The sequence below is a fragment of the Myotis daubentonii genome, chromosome 6, assembly GCF_963259705.1.
Source record: "Myotis daubentonii chromosome 6, mMyoDau2.1, whole genome shotgun sequence".
Lineage (NCBI taxonomy): Eukaryota > Metazoa > Chordata > Mammalia > Chiroptera > Vespertilionidae > Myotis > Myotis daubentonii.
In genome coordinates this window covers 40194232-40221830 of record NC_081845.1, presented here as the reverse complement: position 1 = coordinate 40221830, position 27599 = coordinate 40194232, and the positions used below count along the sequence as shown (strand labels likewise).

Here is a 27599-nt window from a genome sequence, read left to right as displayed (position 1 = left end):
TGAAGATTTTTATTCTGATGGAGTCCTCAGTGACATAGCCTTGGTGCAGAGACTTATGCTAGAAAACAATAGGGTATCTGAAAGGATGTTTATTCCACACTGGGGGAAAAGTCAGATGAGAAGACACTTTAACACTCTGAAATATCTAGTAGGTCCTGATGGGAAATATTCTTACAAACATTCTGGTGAAAGGAGTTTATGGAGACCATACTCGTACAATGGAACTCAGCATCTGAAATGCCGTGAATTTTATACACCAAAGCCTGTGAGCTCAGTAGTGGGAGTGCTGCCCATACCTCTGGTGTCATTCAGACCTCCCCCTTTACCTAATACAGCCATTTTTCATTGTTCATGCAAAACCTGTTCCAAAAAGACAACCATCCCACTATATCAGGTCTGTCTGCTTTTCCCTCACTGATACCTCGAATCCTTGACCCCACCACTGAATATATTTCAGTCTCTGCTCCTTTTCCCTTCTCTATATTCTTCCCTGTGCCCCCAATATCAGACATCTTAATGACTGTGGAGTCGGTTTTGAGACTTGCATAGGAAAAGGAGCCCAGGAATTAGGAGATCCTGTGTGGAGCTGCTGGTGCCCTTATGGGATTTTAACACATTTACCCCCAGTGACTGAGCCTGTCACACTGGGTACTTGCCAGGGTTCTGCTCCTGCTTTGTTTTCATGCGGCACATGGCTCTGCACCTGGTTACTTCTACTCTCGTTACTCTGGTGCTGAGGTAAAATGTGTTGGCTTCACGGTGAACACATTTCCTTCCATGTTTTCCTTTTTTTCAGGGGGTGCACAGTATGATCAAAACCACATTATCCTCAACACCGCCAGCAAAGAGAAGTTAACACAAGTGTGGGAAGCCATGGTCCTATAACCCTGGACAACGCAGGAGGACTATTTCTGGAGGTCTTCCAGCTGCCTTATTTAAAAAGAAGAGGCCTGCGGACAGGAGCCAAGAGGAAAGCGGGTGTGCTCCTCAGCAACTCTAACTTCACTTATGAATCACAGTGCCAGGAGCGGGACAACTGTCTCATCGCATCAAAAGACCAATAGTTTTAAACCAATAATTTGTTCTTCTTTCACTTCTTGCCTGTCAGTTCCTTTCAGCAGCTGCTTAAACAGGTTGCCTCATTAGCAGCGTTGGGGTGTTTTTTAGGAAAATCTTATCTCAAGACGTGAAGACTGTACATTTTACATGATTTCCAAAGACAGTGACAGGAGAGAACAGGAACAAATTCACCGACTTGGTGGACCTACATCGCCTTACACTTTAAAGGGAAGGGTAAAGCTTAAGTCTGTAAGGTAGAAACTGTTTAGACCTTAGAAGAAATAATGTATTAGGCCTATAGTTTTGGTCTTTGACCTTCTGTTTTCTGAAATCATTAATTATGCTGTATAGCCAATTAGGAAATTATATATTCAGACATATGTTAAGGAATTGAATGAGTATAGACAAAACACTTGAATTAATATTAAAAACTAGAAAATTTAAAAGATTTCATGTCCATGTCTGCTTACATTTATTAGCAGGATTTGGATTATTTTAATTCACCATGGGCTGCCCTAGATTTTCACACGAGTGTTGTTTGAAGCTTTTCTTACAGATGCTGCTAGAACAGTATACCATGACCTAATTTATTAGCCCATCCCCACTCATCTATAACTAGTTCTGAAGCAATGTTATGCAATCCTTTGCTAAACTCAGGTAATTTAGCCTGATTCCCTGCCCTCCCATCCGGCTGCGCTGGCAGGGGGCCTGCGCGGGGCAACCTTACCGGTGATGTCGCACAGCCATGCTCCGAGGACAGCTCAGGTCTCAGGGTATTGCCGCCCGTGGTCACTTCGGGTGTGGAAGGCTCAGGAGGATGACCAGCAATTCTCCAAAAGGAAAGGACAGGAGGCCTTCAGTGATGCTTGTTGGTCAAATCTTAGAACTCTGAAAACCCTAAAATTCAGCAAGCACTTCAATGAAAGTTCAAAATGTTTAACTGCTGACGATACACTGCCAGATGGTGCTGTTCATACTGTGGATATTCATTTTGAACAAAACTGCTAAAACAGTCCTTGAACACCTTCTTCCTCTTTCTGTCCCCAATTCGTCGTCCTCGGCACTGAATGCTGGTGCTCTTGTCACAGGAAGAACAAACCTGGTTTCCTTTTCAGGTTTCCCATTCTGAAGTGTTGATTCTCTCTGGAGTCTGTGGTAAGCAATTATGGTCATCATAGTAGTACCTTCGGTTTTAAAGTAATGTTTGTACATGTCCAACAGCAGCCAGCATGTCTGTCTTGTTCTGAGGTGTGTGGCTCTGATTGTCAGCCTTTGTGCATTCATTACAGTGTGGTGGGGTAAGACATCCTACAGTAGCCTCTGTTGAATTTATCTCTTGAATAAACTTGTTTCTGGTTAACTGTGTTATGAAATCGGTTAGTAGCCCTCATTAACACTTCAAAGAGAGTCAGCTGGCAGATTAGAAACAAATGCCTGATTAGGACAAAGCAAGTTTCAGGGGGGCTAGAATATGGCAGGGAAAGGTCAGCTGACTCCCCTCTTTCCAGACACTGGTGAAAGGGTGCACTACACTTTTTTGAGTGGACATGAGGGGGAGTGAGGTCCTGCCTTGAGCTTACCCTGCACCACTCCCTGAGATACCTCAGAGTTTAAGAGCTGACTGTTCAGGTGGAAGTCAAAGTGGCATATTTACAACAGAAAAAAAAAGTTTTTTCTTTTGAGATAAGTCTGTAGTGATGAGATCAGCAATTCCAGAGAAAAGCCCTCATCCAACACACTAGTAAATGAGTATCTAATAGGAATAAACTAAGCAGAAAGTTACTCAAACAGGTCTATATCAAAAGCTAAACGCGAGTGTCTAGGATGCAGTAATGATCAGTACAACAGGAAATCGACACTCACCTGCAATAAATGAAGGGCACACTAGAGATTCAAAAGCCGCACTGGGCATTTGCTAGTAAAGTCAGAAACTGGAGAGCTCTGGGCCCCAGTGGAATGGTGGAAATTTCCATGGAAAGGTCCCCAGAGAAGCATGTTTCACTGGTTGAAGGAGGTCTAGCTTTTATGCAAAATGTAAGGGTTTTTAAAAGGCACTTTAGCATCACTTTCAATTTCTAAGAGTAAACAACCAAATCACAGCCAGATGTTTATATATGACCCCAAGAGGTTCAGAACTCAGCAGAGGAACAAAAATCAAAGGAAAGCGTGCTCACTGCTGAACATAAGAGGGAGCATAAAACAGTAAAATCAGTTTTAGCCACTAGGACAGAAGGTGCCACAACAATTTGCAAATCTGGTGTGAAAGAACAGCTTGGAAAAAACAACATGCAATTTTCACTGACTTTATAGACAAGTCCAAGTATGGCTATTTTCACAGTGTGTCTTACATGTGCATTCATTGTGCTGGGCAGAGGACAGACCTCTCAGCAAGCAGGAATGGGTTACATCAGAAGCACTCTGGGCAGGGCAGAGGGATATGTGAAGGGTGGTGTGGCTGTAAAATCAATCTCTGCTCAGTTTAGAAGATAGGAAATTACTAGCAAAAAGTGTTCTTTTTATATATATATAACATGGAATTTATAGTCTAATCTGGAAAGGGATGGCTAAAAAAAAGTTTGGGCCCACTAGCACTCACCAAATAAGAGAGCCAGTAATCACCAAACACTATTTATTTAAACGACATTAATTACAGTCTTTCCTCGTGCATGTCCTCTTTCCACCTTCAGAAAGGCTTCTGGAACTTCAGAAAAAGGAAAGGTTTTTTCAATAACTGGCCGAATCTGTAAAACACAAGAAAAGGCTGACTGGTGGGTAAGAACAGCGACATCCGTCAAGGCAGGTAACGTCTGTAATCAGTTTCTTCACTAAGACAGACCCAGTCTCTCTCCGGTCTGTCTGTGCCTCTGGGGAGGAGCTCTCTGCCAGGCCAGGCCTGTGACTGCTGTCCCTGCTCCCATCTGCTCCTCCTCTCTGTGAGGTAGCCCAGCTACATCCTCACGCAACCTAACTTCTGCTCAGGGCTGGTCATGTCACTCTCCTACTCAGAACCCTTCAACAGCTCCCAAAACTGCATTCAAAGGCCACCACCATCCAAACCTCAGCCTTTATGCAGACTCCACACTTCACCAAAATGGTCTGCTTGTCATTGCCTGACATGGTGAGTTTGTGCCTCTCTGTGTTCTACCACCCTTCCCGCCCAGGCCTCACACTACCCTTCCTGACCTCCCAGTTTGCAGTGTTCTCTCTGAACTGCTACAGGACCCATGAGGCCCTCTTCATGGACTGCTTGTTACGGCTGAGTACACGTCTTACCCACCCAATTGGGAAATACCAAAGAGGGTACCCTAAGGTTCTTGCTGTATGTATACCTGTGGCCTCCTCACAGGCAGTGCACTGAATGAGGACAGATTTCTTTGTTTTAATTTGTTAACTGTTTGGCATATTTACTTGACCCAAGCTGAGAGTATCTGTGGTATAGGCCACCTCTTTTGTATCCTCCACAACACCCAGAACAATGCTAGGCATGTGACAGGAGCTCAATAAATATCACTTATATCTATGACAAAGGAGGCAAGAATATACAGTGGGATAAAGACAGTCTTTTCAATAAATGGTGTTGGAAAAACTGGACAGACACATAAAAAAAAGAAACTAGACCACTTTCTTACACCATATACAAGAATAAACTAAAACTGGATTAAAGTAAGACCAAAAACCATGAAACTCCTAGAAAAAAACATAGGCAGTAAACTGTTTGACACTGCTCAAAGCAATATTTTTTTTGGCTATATCTCCTAGGGCAAGGGAAACAAAAGAAAAAAATAAACAAGTGGGACTACATCAAACTAAGAAATTTTTGCACAGTGAAAGAAACCAACAAAATAAAAAGACAACTTACTGAATGTGAGAAGATATTCACCAGTGATACATCTGAAAAGGGCTAATATCCAAATATATAAGGAACTCATACAACTCAATACCCAAAAGCAATCCGATTAAAAATAGGCAGAGGACCAAATAGACATTTCTCCAAAGAGGACATACGGTGGCCAATAGACATATGAAAAGATGCTCGATGTCAGTAATCATCAGAGAAATACAAATTAAAACCACAATTATATATCACCTCACACCTGTGCTTATCATCAATAAATCAACAAACAACAAGTATTCACTGCAGCATTACTATATATGGAAGCAACCTAAGTGTCCATCAATAGGCAACTGGCTAAAGAAGATGCAGTACATATATACAATGGAACATTACTCCACTGTAAAAAATAATGAAATCTTGCCATTTGTGACAACATGGATGGACCTACAGGGTAGTATTATGCTACATGAAATAAATCAGAGAAAGACAAATACCATACAATTTGCTTATGTATGGAATCAAAAAGTAAATGAACAAATAAAACAGAAACTAACAGAGAACAAAATCGATGGTTAGCAGTAGGGTGAGAGGCTAGGTGAAAAGGGGAAGGGATTAAAATGCCAGTTATAAAAAAAGTCACAGGATATAAAATACAGCGTAGAGAATTTAGTCAATAATGTTGGAGTAACTATGTATGGTGTCAGATGGTACTGGAAATATCAGGGTGATCACTTTATAAGTTATATAAATGCCTAATCGCTATGTTGTACATCGGAAATGAATATAATGTATATCACCTATACTTGAAGAATAAATATTTTTAAAAAGAATAAAGAAAAATAAGACACGGTTAATAAAAAAAAATTTTGTTTATGTCACTTAGGTGGAAACCAGTCAGATAACTGGGAAGTAGAGTTGTATGTGGGCTATGTGGGCCTGAGGAGAACTCGTCCAGGGCTGGAACTGCCTTGGGAGACTTTGCTGAACAGCGAAGATGTTGGTCAGAATTGACACAAAAGCCGCCTCGGCCATTCAAAATGCCTGAATGTTATTTTTACCATACGGTTCAATAGTACTACCAAACACCTCCTTCAGAAACTAGGTCCCAAGTAGCACCCTCTCCCCATGCTGAGCTCTTCCTTTTCAAAGCTTCAAGCAGAGTTAATAATTGACACAGTGGACCACCTACTGTACCTCCACGGGATAAGTTGTCAGAAGGCATAAGCCAACACATATGTTTTCTGACACTTTTCCTTTTACAAAAGGAAGAAGAGTTATGTAGTGTTCGGATGCACCTTTCTCTTGTGTGAATTTCCCAGCTCAGCCACCAGAAGAGCACCTCAGACTCCAAACGTTCCCTTCTCCAAAGAGTTGGAAATTCTTCTGTACCCACAAATCACAATAAGCTCATGATAAAAGTAACAGCTGATACGTGTTGTCCTCCCTGCAACAGGTGCCCTTCTAAGTGCTCTATATAGTTTACCTCATTTAATCCCTATAACCACCTTACGAGGTAGGTACTATTTCCACTTTACAGATGAAGAAATTAAGGCACAGAGTTAAGTAAGTTGCCCAACACATAACTGCCAAGTGGTAAGGCAGAATTCAATCTACTGCCAGAGTCTGTGCACTCACAACTGCTCACTGAGCCTTTCATATAATGTCAGCTGCTTTCTACAGCTCCTTCTAAAATATTAAGGCGGGGAAAGGTAGCCAAGGATTATAACCACTTACCTGTATCTTGGCTCGCATGCCTCGTGCTATGGGATCATGCCAGCTGCAGAAGTGGTCCCTAAACCCTGTGTCCAGGCCACTGAGATGGTAGATGTGTGGTATATATGCCACCCCTCCCATCTGCACCATGGAGGACATCCCTGACCAGTAATCATGGTCCTCCCAGCAAGCTGAGCATGACTTTCAGAACTCAACACTGCAGCCACTATGAACAGATCTGAGCCGGCTTGTTAGATGAAACCTATGTGCCTTCTCTGCTAAAAAGGATGGAATGCACTAATGTTGTGTCTTGCGTGTCCCATATCAAACCTCCTAACCCTCCCATCTCTCTAGAGCTCCTGGGACATTGTTTTCTGGATGCTGATTACCTGAAAAGGAATCACCTGAATGCATGCTCCTTGGTCTCCTGTTAGAACTAAATCAGAATCTCTAGGGATGAGGTGGAGACAATTCATTTGAAATAAGCTTCCCAGGTGAATTTCTGCACAATAGCAGCCTTTTGCCCTATTCTTAGGGTCCCTGACTCATATCATACACACATTTATTCATTCCACAAAGACTATGTGCCTTCTAAGTGCTAGGCACTAATCCAAAGCCGAACACAAAACAGGCACCTGTGACAAATTAAGAAAGGAGGCAATAACATAGACTTGTCATAGAACATTGGACACCAGTCACAGAACCAAGGCAGCAGCATGGCACGAGAGGCCACAGAGGACCCCGAATTCACTGCTCCGCTCCGGCACGAGCTGCCTCGGGTCATCCCGCTCTGGTCACTTTACACTCTGACGGGAGACCGGGTCTGGAACTGATGACACAGGCCGCCTGCAGCGACTGCACACTTTAATCGGGCTGGTCAGGCCTATTGTGGGGATAACCCCAGAAGGCTGACTGTGGCATAATGAGTCATTCAGCTCTTCCCGTAAGTGACAATAAAAAGAGGCTCTTGATTAACAGGCAGGCAAATGCCAATGTTGGCCAAATATGTGATAGCAAATGGAGATTAACTAGCTAATGAGGCAGTGTCTGTGGACAGCTTCGCTTCAGACCTACAATGCTCGTTTGTTATGGACAAATGGATCGGTAAAAACCCAGAGGGGAAAGAAAGGTGACTCACAGTGAGGTGGAGACGTTTCTGTGATGACACTGCTATAGTCCACCCAGCACAGGGAGCCCTGTTATAAAGCGAGCGGGCTCAACACCACACCTCCACTATGGACGGGGCTCACAGCTGACCAGGAGGCAGATGCCATGGCAGCAGCACCCATTCCAGTCTTGGCCCCAAACTCGGGGTCTCCTGATGGTGCCTTACCTTCCTTAAACACAGGCTGTAGAAAGCCAGGCCCCAGCGGTTGGCACTTGTTGCCTGACATCCCTCCTATGAGGAGTTAGGGACAGTGAGAACCTCAGCCTCCCTTGTTCCTCCGAGGCATATTGACGCTTACCAGCCTCGGAGCAAAACCCTGTCTGCCCTTTGAGGAAAGAGGCAAGAAAAGCCTGCTCACCACAAAGCACAGGAAAGCTGGTGGTGCAAGGACATCATCCAAACAGGCACAGCAGAAGGTTTTCTCTCAATTCCCATTTTCCCAGTGAGAGCTGCAGAAAGCAGAGCTTAAAAGGCATCCCAATACTAAGCGAGCCTATTTGATAGATTGGGAAACCGAACCGCAAGTGATTAAGTGCAAGGTCAGAGCGGTCAGCAGAGGAGACACACTCAGGACAGCATGTGTGAGTGCACTGTGGGGAGGGAAGCTCGGGGCAGTCTGTCCAGCTGTCCCCCAGGCCCCGCCTCAGCGTCCACTGCACATGGAAACCGCAGATCTCAGAGGGTGGGGTGTATGAGGAGAGACAGACGAGTGACAGGCACCAAGATGATCTGGCATGAGTCCAAGTCCACACTCCTGTGGACAGACACCAGGGAGCCAGGGCAGGGTGACAGAACCACAGTTCCAGCCTCTAGAACAGGTATGGCCCTGACCTCCGAGATAGGTTCAATATTTCCAGGGTCGGGGTAAAGGGGAATGAGGGGACTTAAACTAAGGAGACATAAAGAAGACAAAAGAAAGAGGCAGACTTTGTTTGGATTTGCTATTTCTGGAACTTCCTGCCCTAGATAGAAAACATTAAGCTAGAAGATAGGCGGTGAGATGGGGTGGGATGGGGATACTCTCAAAGGGAGTAACTGTGCCCATTTTGGAAAGCATCCAGGACTTATCCCTAGATCCCCATGAAGAAAAGGCACTCCTTCCTGCCAGGTGTGAGGGAAACTCTGCCTACATTTCCCCCACAGAAATAATCTCAGCAGCATCAGAAAGCGTCTGTGGCGTCAAGGCTTCAGATCCATGAGGCACTTGCCATATCTGGCAAGATAACCCTCTTCTAGGGTTCCTAGGATTCAATTCCTGATCACTGCATTCTTTCTATGGAGGAAAAAATCCAGTTAAAAATAAGGAGCCTACAGTTTTGCAATGTAATTAACTGCCTAAACTAGGGGCTGGCCATCTCAACAGGGGTCTGGGAAATTGCCTGACTCGGAACTTGGTACATTTTTCCTCTAAAACTGTACTGTCCAATACGGTAACCTCTAGCCACATGTGGCTATTTGAATGTAAGCTAACCAAAAGTCAATAAAATGAAAAAGTCAGTCTCTCAGTTGCACTAGCCACCTTTCAAGTGGTCAACAGCCACATGTGGCTAGTGGCTACCAAACTGCACAGTGCAGACAGAGAACTTCTCCATCCCTACAGGGAGCCAGCGTACCAGCACTGCTTGGAGGTAACTCAGCATTGCCAAATACCTCTCCACCTCCTCCTGGGTAAAGCAGAGTACTTGTGGGCCCTCAGTAAATGTTCTGAATGAAATTCGAATTAGTACATAGGAGCTATTTTGATGCTGGCTCAAATAAAGACATAAACAGAAGTATCTACATCATCACTCAATCAAGAAACTTGGCTGGTCACCTAGGATCTTCAATAGACCTGTGGACATTAAGTATATGACATCAAAGGTCTTTAATAATTACATGAAGAATGTGTGCAAAGAAAGATACTCAAAAAGATGAAAGGGTACAAAGAAAAATTTCCCTCCCATACTTGATCCCCAGCCATCTAGTTCCCCTCCTCAAGGGCAACCAGTATTTTAATTTTTTTCATATCTTTTGAGATATTTTATGCTTGTGGCGGCCAGAGTAACAAAACCTGGGAATATGATAATTTAATTTGCAAAAGGGTCTCTGCAGATGTGATTGTGGTCAGGATCTTGAGATGGGAGAATTAGCTGGGTAAGTCCAACATAATCACAAGGGGGAAGCAGAGGATTAGTCAGAAGGAGAGAGATGATAATGGAAGCAGAGGTCAAAGTGACACAAGGCCATGAGCCAAGGAATATTCGTAGGCAGCCTCTAGAACAGCGGCTCTCAACCTGTGAGTCTCGACCCCTTTGGGGGTCGAACGACCCTTTCACAGGGGTCGCCTAAGACCATCGGAAAACACATATATAATTACATATTGTTTTTGTGATTAATCACTATGCTTTAATTATGTCCAATTTGTAACACTGAAATTGGGGGTCACCACAACACGAGGAGCTGTATTACAGGGTCGCGGCGTTAGGAAGGCGGAGAACCGCTGCTCCAGAAGCTGGAGAAGGCAAAGAAACAGACCCTCCCACCACCTGCCTCCAGAGGAACACAGATCTGCTGACCCATTCTGGACTTCTGACCTCCACAACCGTAAGACAGTAAGTGCCATTTTAAGCCACAACACTTATGGTAATTTGTTACAGCTCCGATAAGAAACTAACACATGCATGTAAAGGCAAAGAGATATAAATATTTTCCCTCAAAGCACAGTCATTTTTATCAGTGGCTGACTGTGATCTTAAGTCTGCCTCATCACCTCCTCTCAGTCCTGAAAGATACTGACAGGTTCAAGAAGAGGATTCTGTAGACAGAATTCAAGTTCCACCTATCTAATATATGGATGACTAAGCAAGCAAAAAACAATGAAGGTTCTGTGAGAAATTTACTTTAATTTTTTTAAGATTTTTAATTGATTTTTCTAGAGTAAGAGGAAGGGAGAGGAAGAGAGGAGAAAAATATCAATGTGAGAGAGAAACATCGATAGGCTGCCTCTTGCATGCCCCCTACTGAGGATAGAGCCAGCAACCTTTTGGCTCAATCCTCACCAACTGACAATATCCAACTGAGTCCTACTGGCCAGGGAGAGAAATTTAGTTTTTAACTATTATTGTCCCAATCTTAAAGGCAGCAAAGGATGATAGAAGGAACTGTCTCAGAGGTCATGAGACCTGGACCCTGCCTAGCTCTGTGACCTTGAACATGTCATTTAGTCTCTTAGAGCCTCAATCTCTCTAAATGTGACACAGTGGTAGGATGGGGAGTGGAGGGAGGGGAGGATAGTAAGCTAGATATGTGCTAGGTTTTCATGTTTTTAATCTTTGAGTATGTTAATCAATGACACATGTTTGGCCCAAATCTAATATTTGCTATGGCCCTCCCACTCCCAACGAAAAATGATTGCTAAATAGTATAAAAAAACAGAAAATGCTTATTGTGCTTAGCAGAAAATGGCACAAGGCACAATTTCAGCTGCCCATTACACTCAATGTGTTGATTATAAGCCATTCTCTGTATCAGCCTACTGATACACAGAACATATTTGGAATACCCAAAAAACTGGTAACACTAGTTGCATCTGACAGGGAGAATCTCAGTCACTGAGGGACAGGAGTCAAAGGAAGATTTCTTAAAATTACTTTTCCTACCTTTTAAATTTAAACCTTGCAAATGTATATCTATTTAAAAACTTCAAGTATTTTAAAAGAGTAGGCTCTTTTGGTTCATGGCTTCACAGTGTCAAAGAACAACTAACTATAGGTCCTCTATCAGACGCCTCGAATTAGAGTCATTAAGCACTCAGCCAAAGCTTAAAGAATGTCAATCTTTACTAACCACACAATATGTAAGTAGACCTGATACGTAATCCTTTCTGATTTCCAAGTGTAGGCAGTCAGTGACTTGTTGCACCCACAAAGAAGCAGGATGCACGATAAGAGAGCCGGCCTCACCAGGACATCCAATGTCACATATCAACTTCCATGGTTCCAGAGCCCTTCACTGTCAGAATTACACCCAAGCCCAAATAAGTCTGGTGCAGAGAAGGTCAGAAGAGTATTTCCTCACTGCCCCTCATTCAAGGATACTTCAAGGGCATCTTTATTTATATCATTTCCTTTATTAGCCATTCTACCAGTTATCTGCCAAATTTAATAGATACATATACACAAGTCACCTCTCTTCTTTGCTTAGTAAACAGTATTTTCCAGGTAGAGAGAAAGAGGCAGTGTTTTGAATACAAAGTGGTAGTGGTAAGTGGACAGCCTGAAACAGCTATCAGGACAAGCACAGTTGTGTGGTGGCCGCTGTAGGACAGGGACCTAACAATGGAGCTCCAACCACATGAGCACTATACAGAATCATGGGCCAAATTATCTTACAATATTTATTCCCGTCTTTCTAAAAATAAAATAAGCATCCAAGGGACGTGGGAAGAGCCCTGCAAAGGGGCACTCACACAGTCATAATAAGGCTGAGCCCTCCGTCTACACACCCAGATTCAGAAGTCCGAGAAAAGGCATGCAAATTTGGAACCAAAAAATTTAGGGAAGAGTAGGAAGTCTTTATTATCACATACTATATGTAGTTCCTTGGCTGTAATAGAATTAAAAAAAAAAACCACAACAGTACATGCATAAAAAGAAGTCAGAAGTTCCTAAAAACAGTCCATTCCACAACTGAAATGGAATGATAAAATGGGCCAGCAAGGGGCAGGTGCCAGCAGAAGCAAGTCCATCGCAAAGGGTTCTTTGCAAGTGGCTTAGCATGAATCACGTGGTGGTAATGCTGGCCCTGCTCCAATCACTCTCCCTGCCCACTGTAAAATGACAAGGGAAGTCCCAGATCAGACTTAGGCACTAAGATTGCAGCTGAAGGTGGAGAAGGAAAAGCACAGGACTGGGAGTCAGGAAGTATGAGTTCTGGTCCCACCTCTGCAAATGAGCAAGTCCCATTATCTCTTTGAGCCAGTTTTCTCATCTGTAAAATGGGAATGATTTTATTTATGCCTCTAGAGTATATAAGGTTCTCCATCCTATAATTCCATATAATCTCTCAATAAAGTCATAAATAGCACCAAAATATGCGTTTGCCTTCTGGGTTATCCTTCAAAGATAGAATATCAGAGAGATTAAGATTGTGTACGAACTCAAATAAACGGCAGTAGCTGAGGAGCCTTTCAACCCTCAACAGCCCTGAAAGGCCTTTTGATACCCCAAAAGATATGACCTGAATATAAGCAGCAGTCCTCCCCCACAATGCCCACTGCAGGATGGCCATGAGTGGTCGGAAAACCAACCAGTTATCCCCACAAAGTCTCCATCCATCCTCACCCATGTCCTGCCCATCAACCCTCTCAGGTATACCATTTACTGGCCCTCGATTTTCTTACACCAGCCAGGGAATAGGAGACCCCCGTGCCTGACTTTCAGTTCAGTTCTGTTGGGGTTTAAATTCCAATGTTTGGTCTCCTTGCCCGTCTGGAAATCCGCTTACCTCCAGAAGCAGTTCTATCGTAAACTCACGAGTGTGCCCCCACCTCCTTGCACACCGCCTTCATGGTGCCTTCTTTTCAGGACCATTAGCAGATAGTAGCAGCCCAGCTACAGACCCCAGCTCTGCTAACCACTAACCAATGGTCCTCAGGGGAATCATATAACCTCTCTGGGCCTGCCTTTTCATCTATAAATATAGATTCGAATAGACAGTGTGAGCTCTTTTTCAGATATAGCAGTCTACATCTACGATTCCCAGGGAGGTAGAACCAAAAACACGGCACTTAAACTTGGCCATGTGAGACAGCACGCCTGCTGGTCGAGCCCACCTCTGCAGAGTTCCCAAGGACTGGGCTTGGTGGGCAGGCTGCCCAGATTACAAGGAACACTCTAGCAACACAACAGGCTGCACATACCTTTCCTTCATCCACCAGCTTTGCAATGTCATCCAGATATAGACCACTGGCCATGAAAAAGGCCCAGCGGTAATGGACTCCTTGCCAGAAATGCTAAAATGAAAAGGAAAAAAAGACATGTCAAATACAGAAAAGGATAAATTCTGACTAAATGCAAATTTAGAGAAAAGTATTTTTTGGAGGACTAAGACAGACAAACTGACTTCCCATTTCATGCGGCCACAATGAGCTGTATGCCCAGCACCTTGGCACAGTGAATGACAGTGAATGCTCTGTGAATGTTTAGTAAATAAATGAATGAACAAAAACAATCCCTGTGAACTCAGGCTTCTTCACCAATGTGTGAGTGACAAGTAAGCACAGGAAAGCTCTCCTTAAAATGACAGTCTAGATCAGTGGTTCTCAACCTTCTGGCCCTTTAAATACAGTTCCTCATGTTGTGACCCAACCATAAAATTATTTTTGTTGCTACTTCATAACTGTAATGCTGCTACTGTTATGAATCATAATGTAAATATCTGATATGCAGGATGGTCTTAGGCGACCCCTGTGAAAGGGTCATTTGACCGCCAGAGGGGTCGCGACCCACAGGTTGAGAACCACTGGTCTAGATGGTCTTATAGACTCAATTTCTTCCCTACGAAAAATTATGGCTGATACCTCTAGGCCTTCTCTACTAAGGTTTGAGTTAAGGTCGAGAGGCACCAGAAAAGAGCTTTTTACCTAATTCAAGAATTCTTTGGGGGCAATAAGGCATCAAAATATAATTTTAGATAAGAAACCCACAGGGTTTTTTTTCTGGTTCTGAGAGTAATAAGATAGTTTTAAAGGAAAAAGAAAGTTAAGGGTTTTTAATGTATCATGGCTGGGTCTTCCCCTATAGTTACAGCAAGTCCAAAGCCACCTAATTTATAATGGGACAAAACATCTCCTGGTGAAGATAAGCAAAAATCTTACACCAGAGGGTTCATGATCACTCACTGCTATACCTACTTTGAATTGTTATTATTTATTATCATTAGGCCATGATGAAAACAACAAGTGAGCTGAGGATCTCCATGATACCCCACTGACCTGCCCAACTACACTTGGTCAGATGTGAGCTATCCCGAGGCAGCCAGGACCATGTGCCTCCTCCCCGCATGTGCCCACAACTGCTGGGATGGCTGACTTCTCTTCCCTGAGCCCGCCCTCAACGTTGCCTCAGCGTGAGTCAGCTGCTACCAAGGCATGGAGCTGGCAAGTATAATGGAACTCCCCTGCTACTCGAGCTCAGGCACTTAATAGCTGTGTTATTTAGGTCAAGCTACTTCTTTCAGACTGTTCCCTGGCCTGCCGAATGGTGATGCCACCACCTAGCGCACAGGGTTGTTGGAAGGATTAAAGGAGAATGTATGTAAAATGCCTGATACATAAAAAGTACACAATAAATGTCCCCCTAGTGCTAAAGTAAAGCTTGCTGAGGAAAGACTGGGGCAATGTCAAATGAGAGTTAAGACTACAAAGAAAGACAAAACCAAGCTGTTGTCTAGGCAGAGCTTCACAGCAGGTGTGTCAGGAATGGCTTACGGGTTTGGTCAAGTGACCCTACAGTTTACTGTCTAACCTGGAACAACTGTGAGAGTTAAAGGAGTCACCATCAATAATTATCCCAAGACCACAGACGCAAACAGACCCAAGTTTACCCTAGAATGGGTGGAATGGGGCGTGGATGCCCGTCAGCCCTTGGGACGGGGCAGAGCCTGGGCTGTAGAGTCTCCAGGTAGTTTGCTCCCAGAGGAGCCTCAATGTGCTCTTCGAATACTTTCATGTTCTATGTGTGTCAGGGCATGAAAGGTCGGGAAACACTGGTCTAGGCAACTCACTTAAAAAAAAAAAAGGCAAAAAAATACCGTTTGAAGCACTGGGATTATCCCAAGCTTGCAGGGGGGCCAGTTAATTACACTCACAGACCAGCTCGTGTACTTCCTGCTAAGGTCTAGCCTTACAGACTACAATTAAAACATTCTGGTAACTGTTTAGGGGTTTAAAGAAGGAATAGCAGTAGTCACCACCGTCATGTCTATAACTCTTTACAGGGGGTTGCCCTGTAAAATGAAACTTCTGTTCTGCAACAGCAGAATTTTTACTTTTTTTCCAGGCCATTTACAGGAGAGTAAACTGAAGCAGGCAGGAGAGCCCAGAGCATTACAATGAGGCTCTAACTGCACATTCTAGAAAGACATCAGAAACTACTTAAAAGGTTTTCACATGAGATTACCACTATCATCTTTCAAGCAGGGAGAAAGGGAAAATGAAGAGAGCTATGCCTATTTTACTCTCAGAGGCCAGCTCTGAAGGTTAAATTGTAAGGGGTCTCACTGGAATACAAACTGTAAAACCGTTTAGAAAACTTAAACTTATATTTTAAAGTTCTTGGAAAGCCTGGGTTTTGTGAAAAAGGAAAGAAGAGACAAATCATAGAACGTTTCCTTTCTCTCACAGAGCACTCTGTGCACACTTTCTGGCTGCATTTGGATCCAGTGAAAATGTGCTGTGTGCACTGTGTTGGGTGTTCACCTCTATCGCCCACACACGGTTCCTAAGAACTGAGTGCTGGTCTCTTCTATCACAGCTCTTCGCTGCTACTTCTAAGTGTGTAGTTAGTACACAGAATCCGAGACCAAAGTCCTAAAGTTCACTCCCAGAAAGGTCCCAAATTAATTTCTAGAATAAAAAAAAGTTAAGATAATTATCAAGCCAGTCATCTCACAAATATGGGTCAGTGATGGAGGGCTCGACACAGTGACCCACAACCTTTTACTGTAAAGGAACCTTCTACTGCCTTTTTCCTGGGCCTAAAGTATTTTGTCTAATTAATGAAGTAGAATTTATCTTCCTTTTTTGTATCACTTATTCCACCTTCTCACTAATTCAGATTTTAAACCAATGACCTATAATTACCAACAGTGTATAAGGTGGAATTATGTAAGGTTCTGTCATCATTGTGAGGACAAGGCTATCACGTTAAGTAAGAACAAACACAAAAGCCACCAGTCCTGTAACCAAGGCTGCACGTCTCCAGGCCCACCACACGCTGGATGTGTTCAGGTGGGGGACAGAGCTCCTTACAGCCCTGGTAACAGTGGCCCTGTTAACAGTCAGGCTGACTTAATCAAGCGTCAGAAACTCCCAGAATGCCATTAAGAGCTAGAGTTTCTGATCCACATGGGATATGCAGTGTTGGGACAATCAATACAAATCCAGGAAAGGCCTGATGGTTCTATGAGTCTTTGTAGTCTCACTGAAGTAAGACTACAATTTCCTTCAGGTTTTTGAAATTCAAAAATTGCCCATGGACTTCTAAAGGTCTGAAAGCACCAACTGGGAATCACTGGCATATCCCAAACCTACGAACATAAAAACAGCCAGCTGCAGACTTACTAACATTTTCACCTTCCCATACAAGAGACCTTATGTGTTAAGACTGGTGAAGATAGAGAGCATCAGATATAGGCAAGAAAAAAGCAGAAGGTATATCAGATGGTAACAATAAAGGCTAACACTTCACAGGACCTTTCATTGTGCCAAGTCCTTCACATGGATGATCTCATTTAACCCTTACAACATGAGGTAAGGCATATATCCTACTAGCCCCGTGTTACAGGTGAAGACATCAAGGTCTAGTGACAAAGATTTGCAAGGGGTCACACAGCTACTAAGGAGGCTAAAATTTGAACACAGTCAGGGTGCGACTCCAGAGCCCATGCTTGTCCCCAAGATGAAAAAACGGGCTGGGTGGAAATCAATTTCCAGGAGCAAGAGGCACTTGCTTGTTCTCGTCAACCAGGACTTGAATCCTTACCTTTAGTGTCTTAGAGCCCATGGTGACGCCCGTCTGCAACATGCCGTCTGCTACGCCCAACCGGTCCATGTTCAGGAGAAAAGGAGTCACCAAAGTCACGTATGTGGCTCCTGACCATTTCTTGAGTAAATTTAGAGCCCACGTTTCAGTGGACCCACCAACATTATCAAGGATAAAATCAAACCTGGAAAGGAAGAAGCAATCAGAAGGTCCTTGTCAGTCTTTACCCAGGGCTCCAACCCCCCTTCAATCCCATCACCAGTAGCCATAGGGTTTCTTTCAGTGACAGTCACAAACTCAGCTGTGCTGTGCTATCCAGCCGAGGGGTGGCTGCTTTGACAAAGGAGTAAAGGGAATAGCCACTTACCGAGTCTCTGGCTTTTCTCCTAGATAAGTCAAACGTGACTGATTTTTTGTGTCATAAAAATCAAATTTTCTAATACTTTAAGAATGACTTAAACAAGTGGTTGTTAACACAGGGTGATTTTAGCTCCCAGGGGACATATTAGGCAATGTCTAGAGACATTTTTAGTTATCACAACCCTATAAGGTGGTGGGAAGAGGCTAATGACATCTAGAGGCCAAGGATGATAAACACCCTACTGTGCACATAACAGCCCCTCACAACAAAAAATTATCCAGTCCCAAAGGTCAACTGTTGAGAAACCCCGACTCAAGCTCTATAGAAAACTGCAAAGCTATCCATGCGATAAAAGTAAAAGTCTTCTTTAGTGCACAGAAGCACTGGAATGACAAATATGTAAGGTTTTCACCTACAAAAACAATTTGCTTTAATCCCTCTAGAGTTAGAACTGCTTATAGAAGCATCCTCTTTCCCTGGAATGTTCTACTTTTTTTTGTTGTTGTTTCATGCATAGCATCGGGACAATGTATAAAGAGCAATCAACAGCCTGCTCTCAGTCTTCAATTCTGCTCTAACATGCCCAGAAAACCCAGGCATGATGGAATCCACAGGAACTAACAGATACTCAACTCTTTACGTCTAATCTAAAGCTGCTATAATCACTACATTCTCCTTAAAGGGGATAAAACTCAATAAAGCTTTAAAATATTTGTTAAAACAAAGATCTATTTAGAGACTGTATGCTTATACATTAAGCAAATTGATAAATTTCTTTTTGATAAATCCATTTCTCTGCTAAATTCATATAGATGAAATCAAGCATCAGAGCTACGAAAATCAGCTTCGACCAACTTTGTGCATCTTTAATCTTTTATGGACTAAACTAAAGAAGGGCAAATAAAAATGGAAGGCTATGTGTGCAAGAGAATGACCTTACTAGAAGACTATTCTTTTCATTAAAGAGAATAAAAATTGTGAATTTAAGTTTCTAAAGTTTCTGCTTTTAATTTTCTACTCCCTTCCCAAATTTTAAATAAACAAAAATGATGATACTTATTTTAAATAAAACTTAAGGGCAGCCTGGTATCATAGAACAGGCATCACCTGAAAAAGAAGTCCTGAGACCAGGCTGTAGATGCAGTTCTCCCATCCATGACTGAGTGGCATGACCTTGAGCATTCAAAACTTATATCCCCTCTACCCGATTTTCTCAACCGTAACATGATAGAGTTGGACTGAAGAATTGTGAAGCCCTTTCCTGCTATAAGACTCTAAGATTGAAATCTAAAAAGCTGTGATTTAGAAGGAGGAACAAATTTATTCTAGGTAGATTCAGAGGCCAAACTTCAGGTATAAATTATAGAGATGAATTTTACCTAAAGCTGTCAAAAAAAAAAAAATTGGTCTACATTTGTAAGCTGATGAGATCCCCCTACTGAAAAGGAGTAAACGGGATAAGCGATGTGGAGGAGCAAACTGTAGCACAGCTGTGGGGGCTGGTCTGAGTGTGCTACAGCCTTCCATGTGTCAGGTTCCCTGTTCTCTGGTGACATACTCCAGACATGTGTAAAAGGTAAGGTAGATGGAGGGCAATGGGTTGGCCTTGGCCTCAGTCTCATACTGCTTGCTATTCCTAGAGGCAGCAGAAGGTATGAGAGCAGCGGAAACTACCACTACCTAGAAACCAGATCTCGAAGGCCCAGAGAGGCCTAGGTTCTGACACACAGGGTGGAAGGTAGTGGATGAGAGCTCTGCACGGGACAGTGTCATCCCTCACACATGCCAAGTGAGTTCTGCCACGGGGGCTTTATATTTGCTGTTGCCTCCATCTGGAACAACTGCTCTGCTCCTAAGTTTCCCTCAATAACTCAGTAAACAAATATTTTGGTTGTTGGTTTACTTTGTGTGTTTTTTGCTTATTGAGCACCCACTACATGCTACTATACTGTTCCAAGTGGAGGGATACAGCAGGGAACAGGTTTTTAAAAATCCCACTCTCCTGGCTTGCCCACAGATGCCTCTGCTCCAGTGCTTCAGAGGCATTTTTAAAACACCGTATGTCACACAGACTCCTCACCAATCATTTGTTTTCCCCTTTCCCTGCATCGGTGTTCTTGAGAGCACTTGCCAATGAAACCTCCCTGACTAGAATATTAGTGCCATGAAAGGGAAATTTGTCTTGCTCACCAATGTATCTCATCCTATGCTTAGAACACTGTCTGGCAAGAGTGGAGGCTCCATAAACAGTTGAAGGAATAAGCAGTCAGTTCCTGGGTGCACCGCCATACTGCTGTTGGGAGCTGGGGGTGCTGGCTGAGAAAAGCTAGGCAGTCAGACAGGGGCTCCCTTTTTGTCTCCTCTTTTTTTTTTTTTTAAGCCATGAAAATATATTTCTACACAACGTGGGCAAGAATAACTGGCTTCTGAAAAGTAATTGAAAAAGGAAACACCTTTGAAAAAGAAGTAGTAAGCTCTGGCCCATGTGGTTCAGTTGGCTGGACATCAGCCCATGCACTGTACACTGAAAGATTGCCAGTTTGATTCTCAATAAAGAAAAAGGAGCAGTAAAGTAGCTTTCCAAACACTGCTAGGTTATGCTCTCAGCATATCTTGGCCAGATGAAGACCAGATTAATAAACGCCCACAGTCAAGATGAACAGGGCCTTGGAGAATGCCTGAATCTGCTCCTGCTTGTACATTAGGCCAAACCACAGCCTGGCATTCAGCGGCACCGAGAACATTCACAGTGCTCCCATCATCAATATTTATGCTGTCTTTGTTTCTGTGAAGCCCTTATTAAGCCAAAAATGTGTTTAGTGCTAAGCATAAATTTTCATGCACTGCGCTAAGTTCTTCCTGTGGTGACAGATGCCATCAAAAGGAACACACTTCCAATTCTGCCTTCAGACCTGTTACAAGCCAGTAATGAAAGTTAACTGAAAAGACCATGTAAGCAAAATATCTTCCTCAATATCTATCTCAGTGTGTTATTGTGCTATATTAACATCTGGAATTAACACAGAAATCAACCTAATGATTTCTAATGACACTGAATATTTTCATAGATACTTCTCTAAGATTCCAACATGATCACCAAACCACCTCAGGCTTTCATTATCAACTGTGAACATTGTTCTAATACATACGGTTTTAAAGATTTCAACTTTTCTTCCACATTTCCAGATTTGTAATCAATTACATCATCTGCCCCAAGCTTCTTTACAAGTCCACTGGCATCCTGAGAGCAAACTGCTGTCACATGAGCATCCCATGCTTTCATTACCTGCCAAAGAAAAGGGGAGAGGGGAGAGAGAGAAAGTAGAAAACTGCATTTTTTAAAATAGCTGGCACCACATGTACATGTATCAGCCCGATCTCTAGAGAACTCTGAGTGCTTCGTCTTAATGAACACTACAGGAAGCCATCTGTCAGAAACTAGTAAAAATGATTCAACTTTTGTTCACTCAGAAAATTCCAAGAAGTAGATCTCATTTTCCCTGGATGCAACAGCCAGTCGCCTGTTGTCATGAAGTTATAACCAATCCAATCAGAGAAGAGCTCAATGCTTCACCAGTATCAGAAAAGACAGGAGTCTATAGCCTCAAGTTTAGTACTTTTAAGGTTGACAAAAGTAGCCAAAACCGGTTTGGCTCAGTGGATAGAGTGTTGGCCTGTGGACTGAAGGGTCCCAGGTTCGATTCCAGTCAAGGGCATGTACCTGGGTTGTGGGCACATCCCCAGTAGGAGATGTGCAGGAGGCAGCTGATCAATGTTTCTCTATCATCGATGTTTCTGACTCTCTATCTCTCTCCTTTCCTCTCTGTAAAAAATCAATAAAATATATTTAAAAAAAAAAAAAAGGTTGACAAAAGTAAATGGCAAATCTATATATATAAAACCCTAATATGCAAATAGACCGAACGGCGGAACAACTGAACAACCCATCACTATGACAGGCACTGACCACCAGGGGGCCCATGCGGAACATGGCGGGTGTCAGCAGCGATGCGATGGTGGAGCAGGTGAGGGGAGGGGGGGGATGACTGCAAGGGAGGAGGGGGGTGCCAGAACAAGGTGGGGCCCTGGTCGCTGTCATTGGGGCGAGCCTCTGGTAGTTACTGAAAATTCTTTGCTCCTGAGTGTCTCGATGCCTGGCGCTGGTCCCAATCACTCAGCGCCGTCAGTGGGTGTGAGCCGCAGCTGCTGGCCCCGATCGCCCCTCAGCGCTTCTCCACCTACCCCTGCTCCTGAGGTGCAATTAGGCAGCCACTGCTCACACCTGCTGCTGGTGACGGCCCCACTTGCACCTGTTGCTAGTGCCAGAGCCGCTGCTTGCACCCACTGCAAACACCAGGCACCGGTCCCAATCTCTCAGGGCCATCAGCGGGTGTGAGCGGCGGCTGCCAGCCCTGATCACCCTGAGGGCTTCTCCACCTCCCCTTCCTCCTGAGGGGCGATGGGGGCAGCAGCTGTCACTCGCACCTGCTGCTGGCACCGGCCCCAATTGCTCCGCACTGTCAGCGGGTACGAGCGGGGCCAGCGCTGTCAGCATGTGGGAGTGGTGGTGGTGGGAGCGGGGCTGCCAGCAGATGGGACCAGGGGCTGTGGCTGGAGGGGCCTGGTGGGGGCGCGGAGGATGGGCCGAGACCCGTCCCTGTGCCCACTGCAGCCTCATGGCCCACAGTTCCTTTCAAGGTGCACAAATTCGTGCACTGGGCCCCTAGTAAATAAATAAAAACATATTCTCAGAAAATGACGATTTAAAATATATTCAGAACATAAAAATGCAATATTTCTTCATCTGTATCTTCAATAAGAGTTAGTACAGTCTTGAGTAAGGCAGCTGTATCAAAGCAATTAGCTCTCCCTAGCTGATTTGGCTCAGTGGACAGAGTGTTGACCTATGGACTGAAGGGTCCCAGGTTCAATTCTGGTCAAGGGCACATGCTTGGGTTGGGCTCCATTCCCAGTAGGGGGTGTGCAGTAGGCAGCCAATCAATTATTCTCTCTCATCATTGATGTTTCAATTTCTCTCTCCCTCTCCATTCCTCTCTGAAATCAATATATATATATATTGATATTTTAAAATATATATATTTTAAAAAGCAAGTGGCTCTCAGTACTAGGTAATAAATGATTGGATCAGTTTTTAAAAGAAGTGAAGAAAATACAACCACTTTATTTTTAAACATGATTACCTTGGAAGTAAAAAGACCTATATATATAGTTCCCCAGATATAAAACATGGATGCCTTATATTTTTAAAGTAATAAGGAATGTCCTGGTTGGTGTGACTCAGTTGATTGAGCCTCATCCCAAACACAGGAAGGTTGCCAGTTCAATTCCCCATCAGAGCACATGCCTGGTTTGTGGGCTCAATCCCCGGTAGAGGGCATGCAGGAAGCAGCCAATTGATGTTTCACACTCACATCAATGTTTCTCTCTTTCTCTCCCTCTCCCTTCCTTTCTCTCTAGAAAAATCAATACAAATCTTAAATACAAAAGAAATGAATAAAGGATTTAAAAACCATTTATAATCTTACCTAATCTCTCACTTTTAAAAGCAATATTGACCAAGGTTTTATATGCCCTGGAAATACGAGGGGAATTAAAACATTTAGGAGTGACATCATATAAAATGTATGATGTTTACAGGCTGCAAACAGAGAAACTTGAATACAATGACATGTTGCTTTCAACAGCAAGTCCCAATCTATATTCAATTATGTCAAGAATATAATCCACGATAAATATCCAGTACCTATATATAAAAAAGAAACTGTGGAGAAAAAAGAAATTATGTTTTAAGCACTACATTTAATGGTTTCTTTAAATAGTATTAAATCTTCAGGAAGAATTTATCACATGTTGAAACAGTTCAATGAATTTTTTCTAAATTTCTAGTTTTTCCTCTCCCACTTAGAACTATCTAGTATCTTTAAACACCACTAATAGATTTTAAAAACAGCTTTACCTTTAAAAACTTTTTTATGTAAAATAAAGCACAAGCATAAAAAAATGCGTACATGGCAGACACAACGCAGAAACACAAAACAGCAGCCATTCCAAAAGCTTTTCTATGTGCCCCATCCCAACACAAGTCTCTCCCGCCCTGGAAGTCATCATTATCCTGATGTTCATAGTAATCACCTCCTTGCATTTAAAAATATTGTTTTAGCATGCAGATGTGCATTCCCTAGACACTACAGTTTAGTCTTGTGTATTTTTGAAATTCAATGTCTTCTAGGTCTCTTTTTAAATTATAGGTTCTTCTTCTATCCCTTCACTTTGTAATAATTTACCTGTGAAAAAATCCAGGCCATTGACCTGACCTCCAGAGTTTCCCCAGTGATGAATTTCTAATTGCACACTCAGGGCTCAGGGCCACATGCTGCTCTGTGCTCTGTGTCTTCTGTTTCAATCCCTCTAGCAAGACTATGGACAGTGTCTGGCAAAATGAGAACAGGCACATCCTGTCTGGTTGTTGTTGTTCTTATTATCTTAGCAGCTGTCCACTGGTGGTTGCAAAATAATAATATTCTTTTTTTTAAATTTAGTAGTTGGAATACTTTTATGAAGAAACATGCTTTGTTTACTCAGGTAAAGTCCATACAGTAAAGGCAAGACACATAATTGTTTACCTTTTTCAGTTTTTAAATAAGTTGGTCCTCTTCCAAAATTGACCACTTTTAAAAAATATAGCATCACGAATTCATGGATTTAAATATATTTGAAGGGTTTTGATCCACAATAATTACCATTATTACTGAAACTCAAAGTGTAACATCTTTGGGAGTTCCCTCAAGTTGACAGTTTCCTTACTATTTAATACATTCCATGCTCATTCTTGTACATTTTGTGACCCAGATCTGTAATCTGCCATTTCTCCAAAAGCCCCGCTTTCTTTTAAGGAGAGAGATATGTCAGGAGGCAGCTTTGCATGCACCAGTACACAAAATATGTTGAGTTCATATTGATACGTCCTATCCAAATTCAAGACTACAAAGCTTTCCAACATTTCTTATACAAGACATCCACAAAGTAACTCATATATTAAACCACTGGAAAGATTAACACTTCCTTCTACATTAGAAAATTTCCTTCTTAGAAGGGCAAGCTGAAATTACAGTGAATTTACTGAACCTACCTTTCCCTCAGGCTTTTAAGGAAAAATAATTTATGTGAATTTAGAAATTCATGAAATAATAATCTTTCTATTGACAAAATAAAGTCATCTTACATTTTTAAAAGAAACTGAAGGAAACACAAAGAAACGGAGAGATTCTGTGCTCATGCATTAGGATCAATATTGTTAAAATGTCCATATTACCTCAAGTAATCTATGGATTCAATGCAATCCTTATCAAAATTCCAATGGCATTTTCCACAGAAATAGAGCAAAAAAACCTTAAAATTTGTATGGAACCACAAAAGACCCCTAGTAACCAAAGCAACACTGAGAAAAAAGAACAAAGCTAGAGGTATCATACTCCCCAATTTCAAACTATGTAACAAAGCTACAGTAATAATAATAATAATAATAATAAAAACAGCATGGTACTGGCAGAAAAACAAACACAGTCCAATGGAACAGAATTGAGAATCTAAAAATAAACCCACACGTATATGAACAACTAATTTACAACAAAGGAGCCGAGAATATACAATAGAGAAGAAAAGTCCCTCCAATAAAGGGTGTTGGGAAAACTGGACAGCCACATCCAAAAGGATAAACTAGACCACTATCTTATACCATACACAAAAATGAACTCAAAATGGAGTAAAGACTTGAAAGATCTGAAACCATAAAATACATAGAAGAAATCATAGGCATTAAGCCTCTGGACATTGGTTTTAGTGATGATTTTGTGGATTTGACTCAAATAGCAAGGGAAACAAAACAAAAATAAACAAATGGGACCATATAAAAAATACAAAGCTTCTGCACAGCAATGGGAATTATCAACAACAAAAAGGCAAGCAACTGAATAGGAGAAATATTTGCAAATGATATATCTGATAAGAAGGTAATATCCGAAATATATAAAGAACTCATATAATTCAACAACCAAAATAAGAAAAACAACCAACTAAAAACTACATATACAATGGAATACTACTCAGCCATAAAAAATACAGTATTGCATTCGTAATAACATAAATGGATCTTGAGGATATTATGCTAAGTGAAATAAATCAGACATAAAAAGAACAAAAACTGTATTATTTCATTCACATGTGAAATATACAACAAAAAATAAACAAACAAAACAAAACAAAAACTAGGAACAATAGAATAGTGGTTACCAGAGGGGAAGAGGTGAGGGGAGGTCAAATGGGTAAAAGGGGCTAAATATATGGTGATGGATGGAATCTAAACTTTTGGTGGTGGTGAGCACTCTAATTAATATATATATATATATATATATATATATATATATATATATACTGAATTATAATGCTGCACACCTGAAACTTAAATAGTATTAACCAATGTTATCTAAAACAAACAAACCAACAAAAAAAAAACCCTAGCAGGCTTAAATAGTTAATGTTTGTAAAGTGCTAGCATACTATATGTGGTTCAAAATAAGTCTTAAACTATCATCACCTCCATCATCATCAATCAGTCTCATTATTTCTCTTGTTAATGTATTAATTCTACTACAACAAAAAACCCTAGAGCAGCACATATAAATCTCTTTTCAAAATTAAAAGAAAACAATTGTTTACCTGTATAGCAAAAGTACCAACTCCACCTGAAGCACCCAAGATTAAAACACTGCAATGCAAAAGAAACTACAATTAATGAGAACATTAAGCCAATAAAACTGGGTAAATAAACAAGATGTTTTCACCATGCAACTGGCTCAAAGATAAACAATCCCAAAAGCAAATAAAGTCATTCAGCTTCCCAAGATTCTATTACACACGGATTTTTATTTTAAATACACCAGTAAGCTATAAGTACTTCAAGTTAAACATTCTATAAACTCTTTACCAAGAATACCAAATACCAAAACTATCAATAATTTGTCTTTTTTAAAGAAGCTCAGATGGCACTTGGTTAACATCTGACTTACAATTTTTCTAGGTTAAAATCACCATGGCTTTCTCTGTAAGAGAGAGAGCTCTGGGACCCTTTTTAGTTTGTTAGAGTAGACTCAGTTGCTCTCTAAGAAAAATACATTCTTGATCACATTCCAGCCAAAGTGGAATAAACATCTTTTGTTCACACATGTCCCGTCAAGCTCATCGACTTTCATAAATGGAAATCTCAGCCTCAATTTGGCTTCCTATTAAAGCAGATGAATCTGTCCTATCAGCACAAACATTCTTGTGCTCCAGTTGTTACCATGTTTGATTACTGTAGCCCACCTGCAGCTCTAGACCAAGGGTGTACATCAGGAAGAGTATGGCTGAGTGAGAGTGGGAGTGGGAAGGGTGTGAACCCTCTGAAATTGTGAATAGACTAAAACAATGAACAAAATTTGGTATGATTATGCATATGTATGTGCATTGGGGAGAGGAACCCAGACCTATTATCAATTCCCCTAAGAAATGAACCCAAATAAAACCTCACTATTCAAGAATCACTACTTTATATACTCTTACTAAATTTTATTCTTGACTTAATCCAGGGCACCAGTGCATTACCTTTTTTAGACTGCAGTTTCAGGTCCCCAGACAATTGTTTGTGCTGAACTGCACTTTGAT

At 42.1% G+C, this 27599-nt stretch overlaps 2 protein-coding genes across 3 annotated transcripts in view; one reads left to right on the top strand and one right to left on the bottom strand.

The window, feature by feature from the left end:
* Window positions 1-2423, top strand: part of CRYBG1 (crystallin beta-gamma domain containing 1) — a 185380-nt gene extending 182957 nt beyond the window's left edge. For both annotated transcript variants that reach the window (XM_059700811.1, XM_059700812.1), the window contains one exon: window positions 797-2423. In XM_059700811.1, the coding sequence (XP_059556794.1) occupies window positions 797-885 (89 nt within the window). In that variant the 3' untranslated portion in view covers window positions 886-2423. The remainder of the gene's footprint in view (window positions 1-796) is intronic.
* A 1251-nt stretch (window positions 2424-3674) lies between these two features.
* Window positions 3675-27599, bottom strand: part of RTN4IP1 (reticulon 4 interacting protein 1) — a 44602-nt gene continuing 20677 nt past the window's right edge. Inside the window, exons 5-9 of the mRNA XM_059700815.1 lie at window positions 26616-26664; window positions 21029-21165; window positions 17519-17702; window positions 13675-13767; window positions 3675-3800 (exon numbers count right to left, since the gene is read on the bottom strand). Coding sequence (XP_059556798.1) covers window positions 3693-3800; window positions 13675-13767; window positions 17519-17702; window positions 21029-21165; window positions 26616-26664 — 571 coding nt within the window. The 3' untranslated portion in view covers window positions 3675-3692. The remainder of the gene's footprint in view (window positions 3801-13674; window positions 13768-17518; window positions 17703-21028; window positions 21166-26615; window positions 26665-27599) is intronic.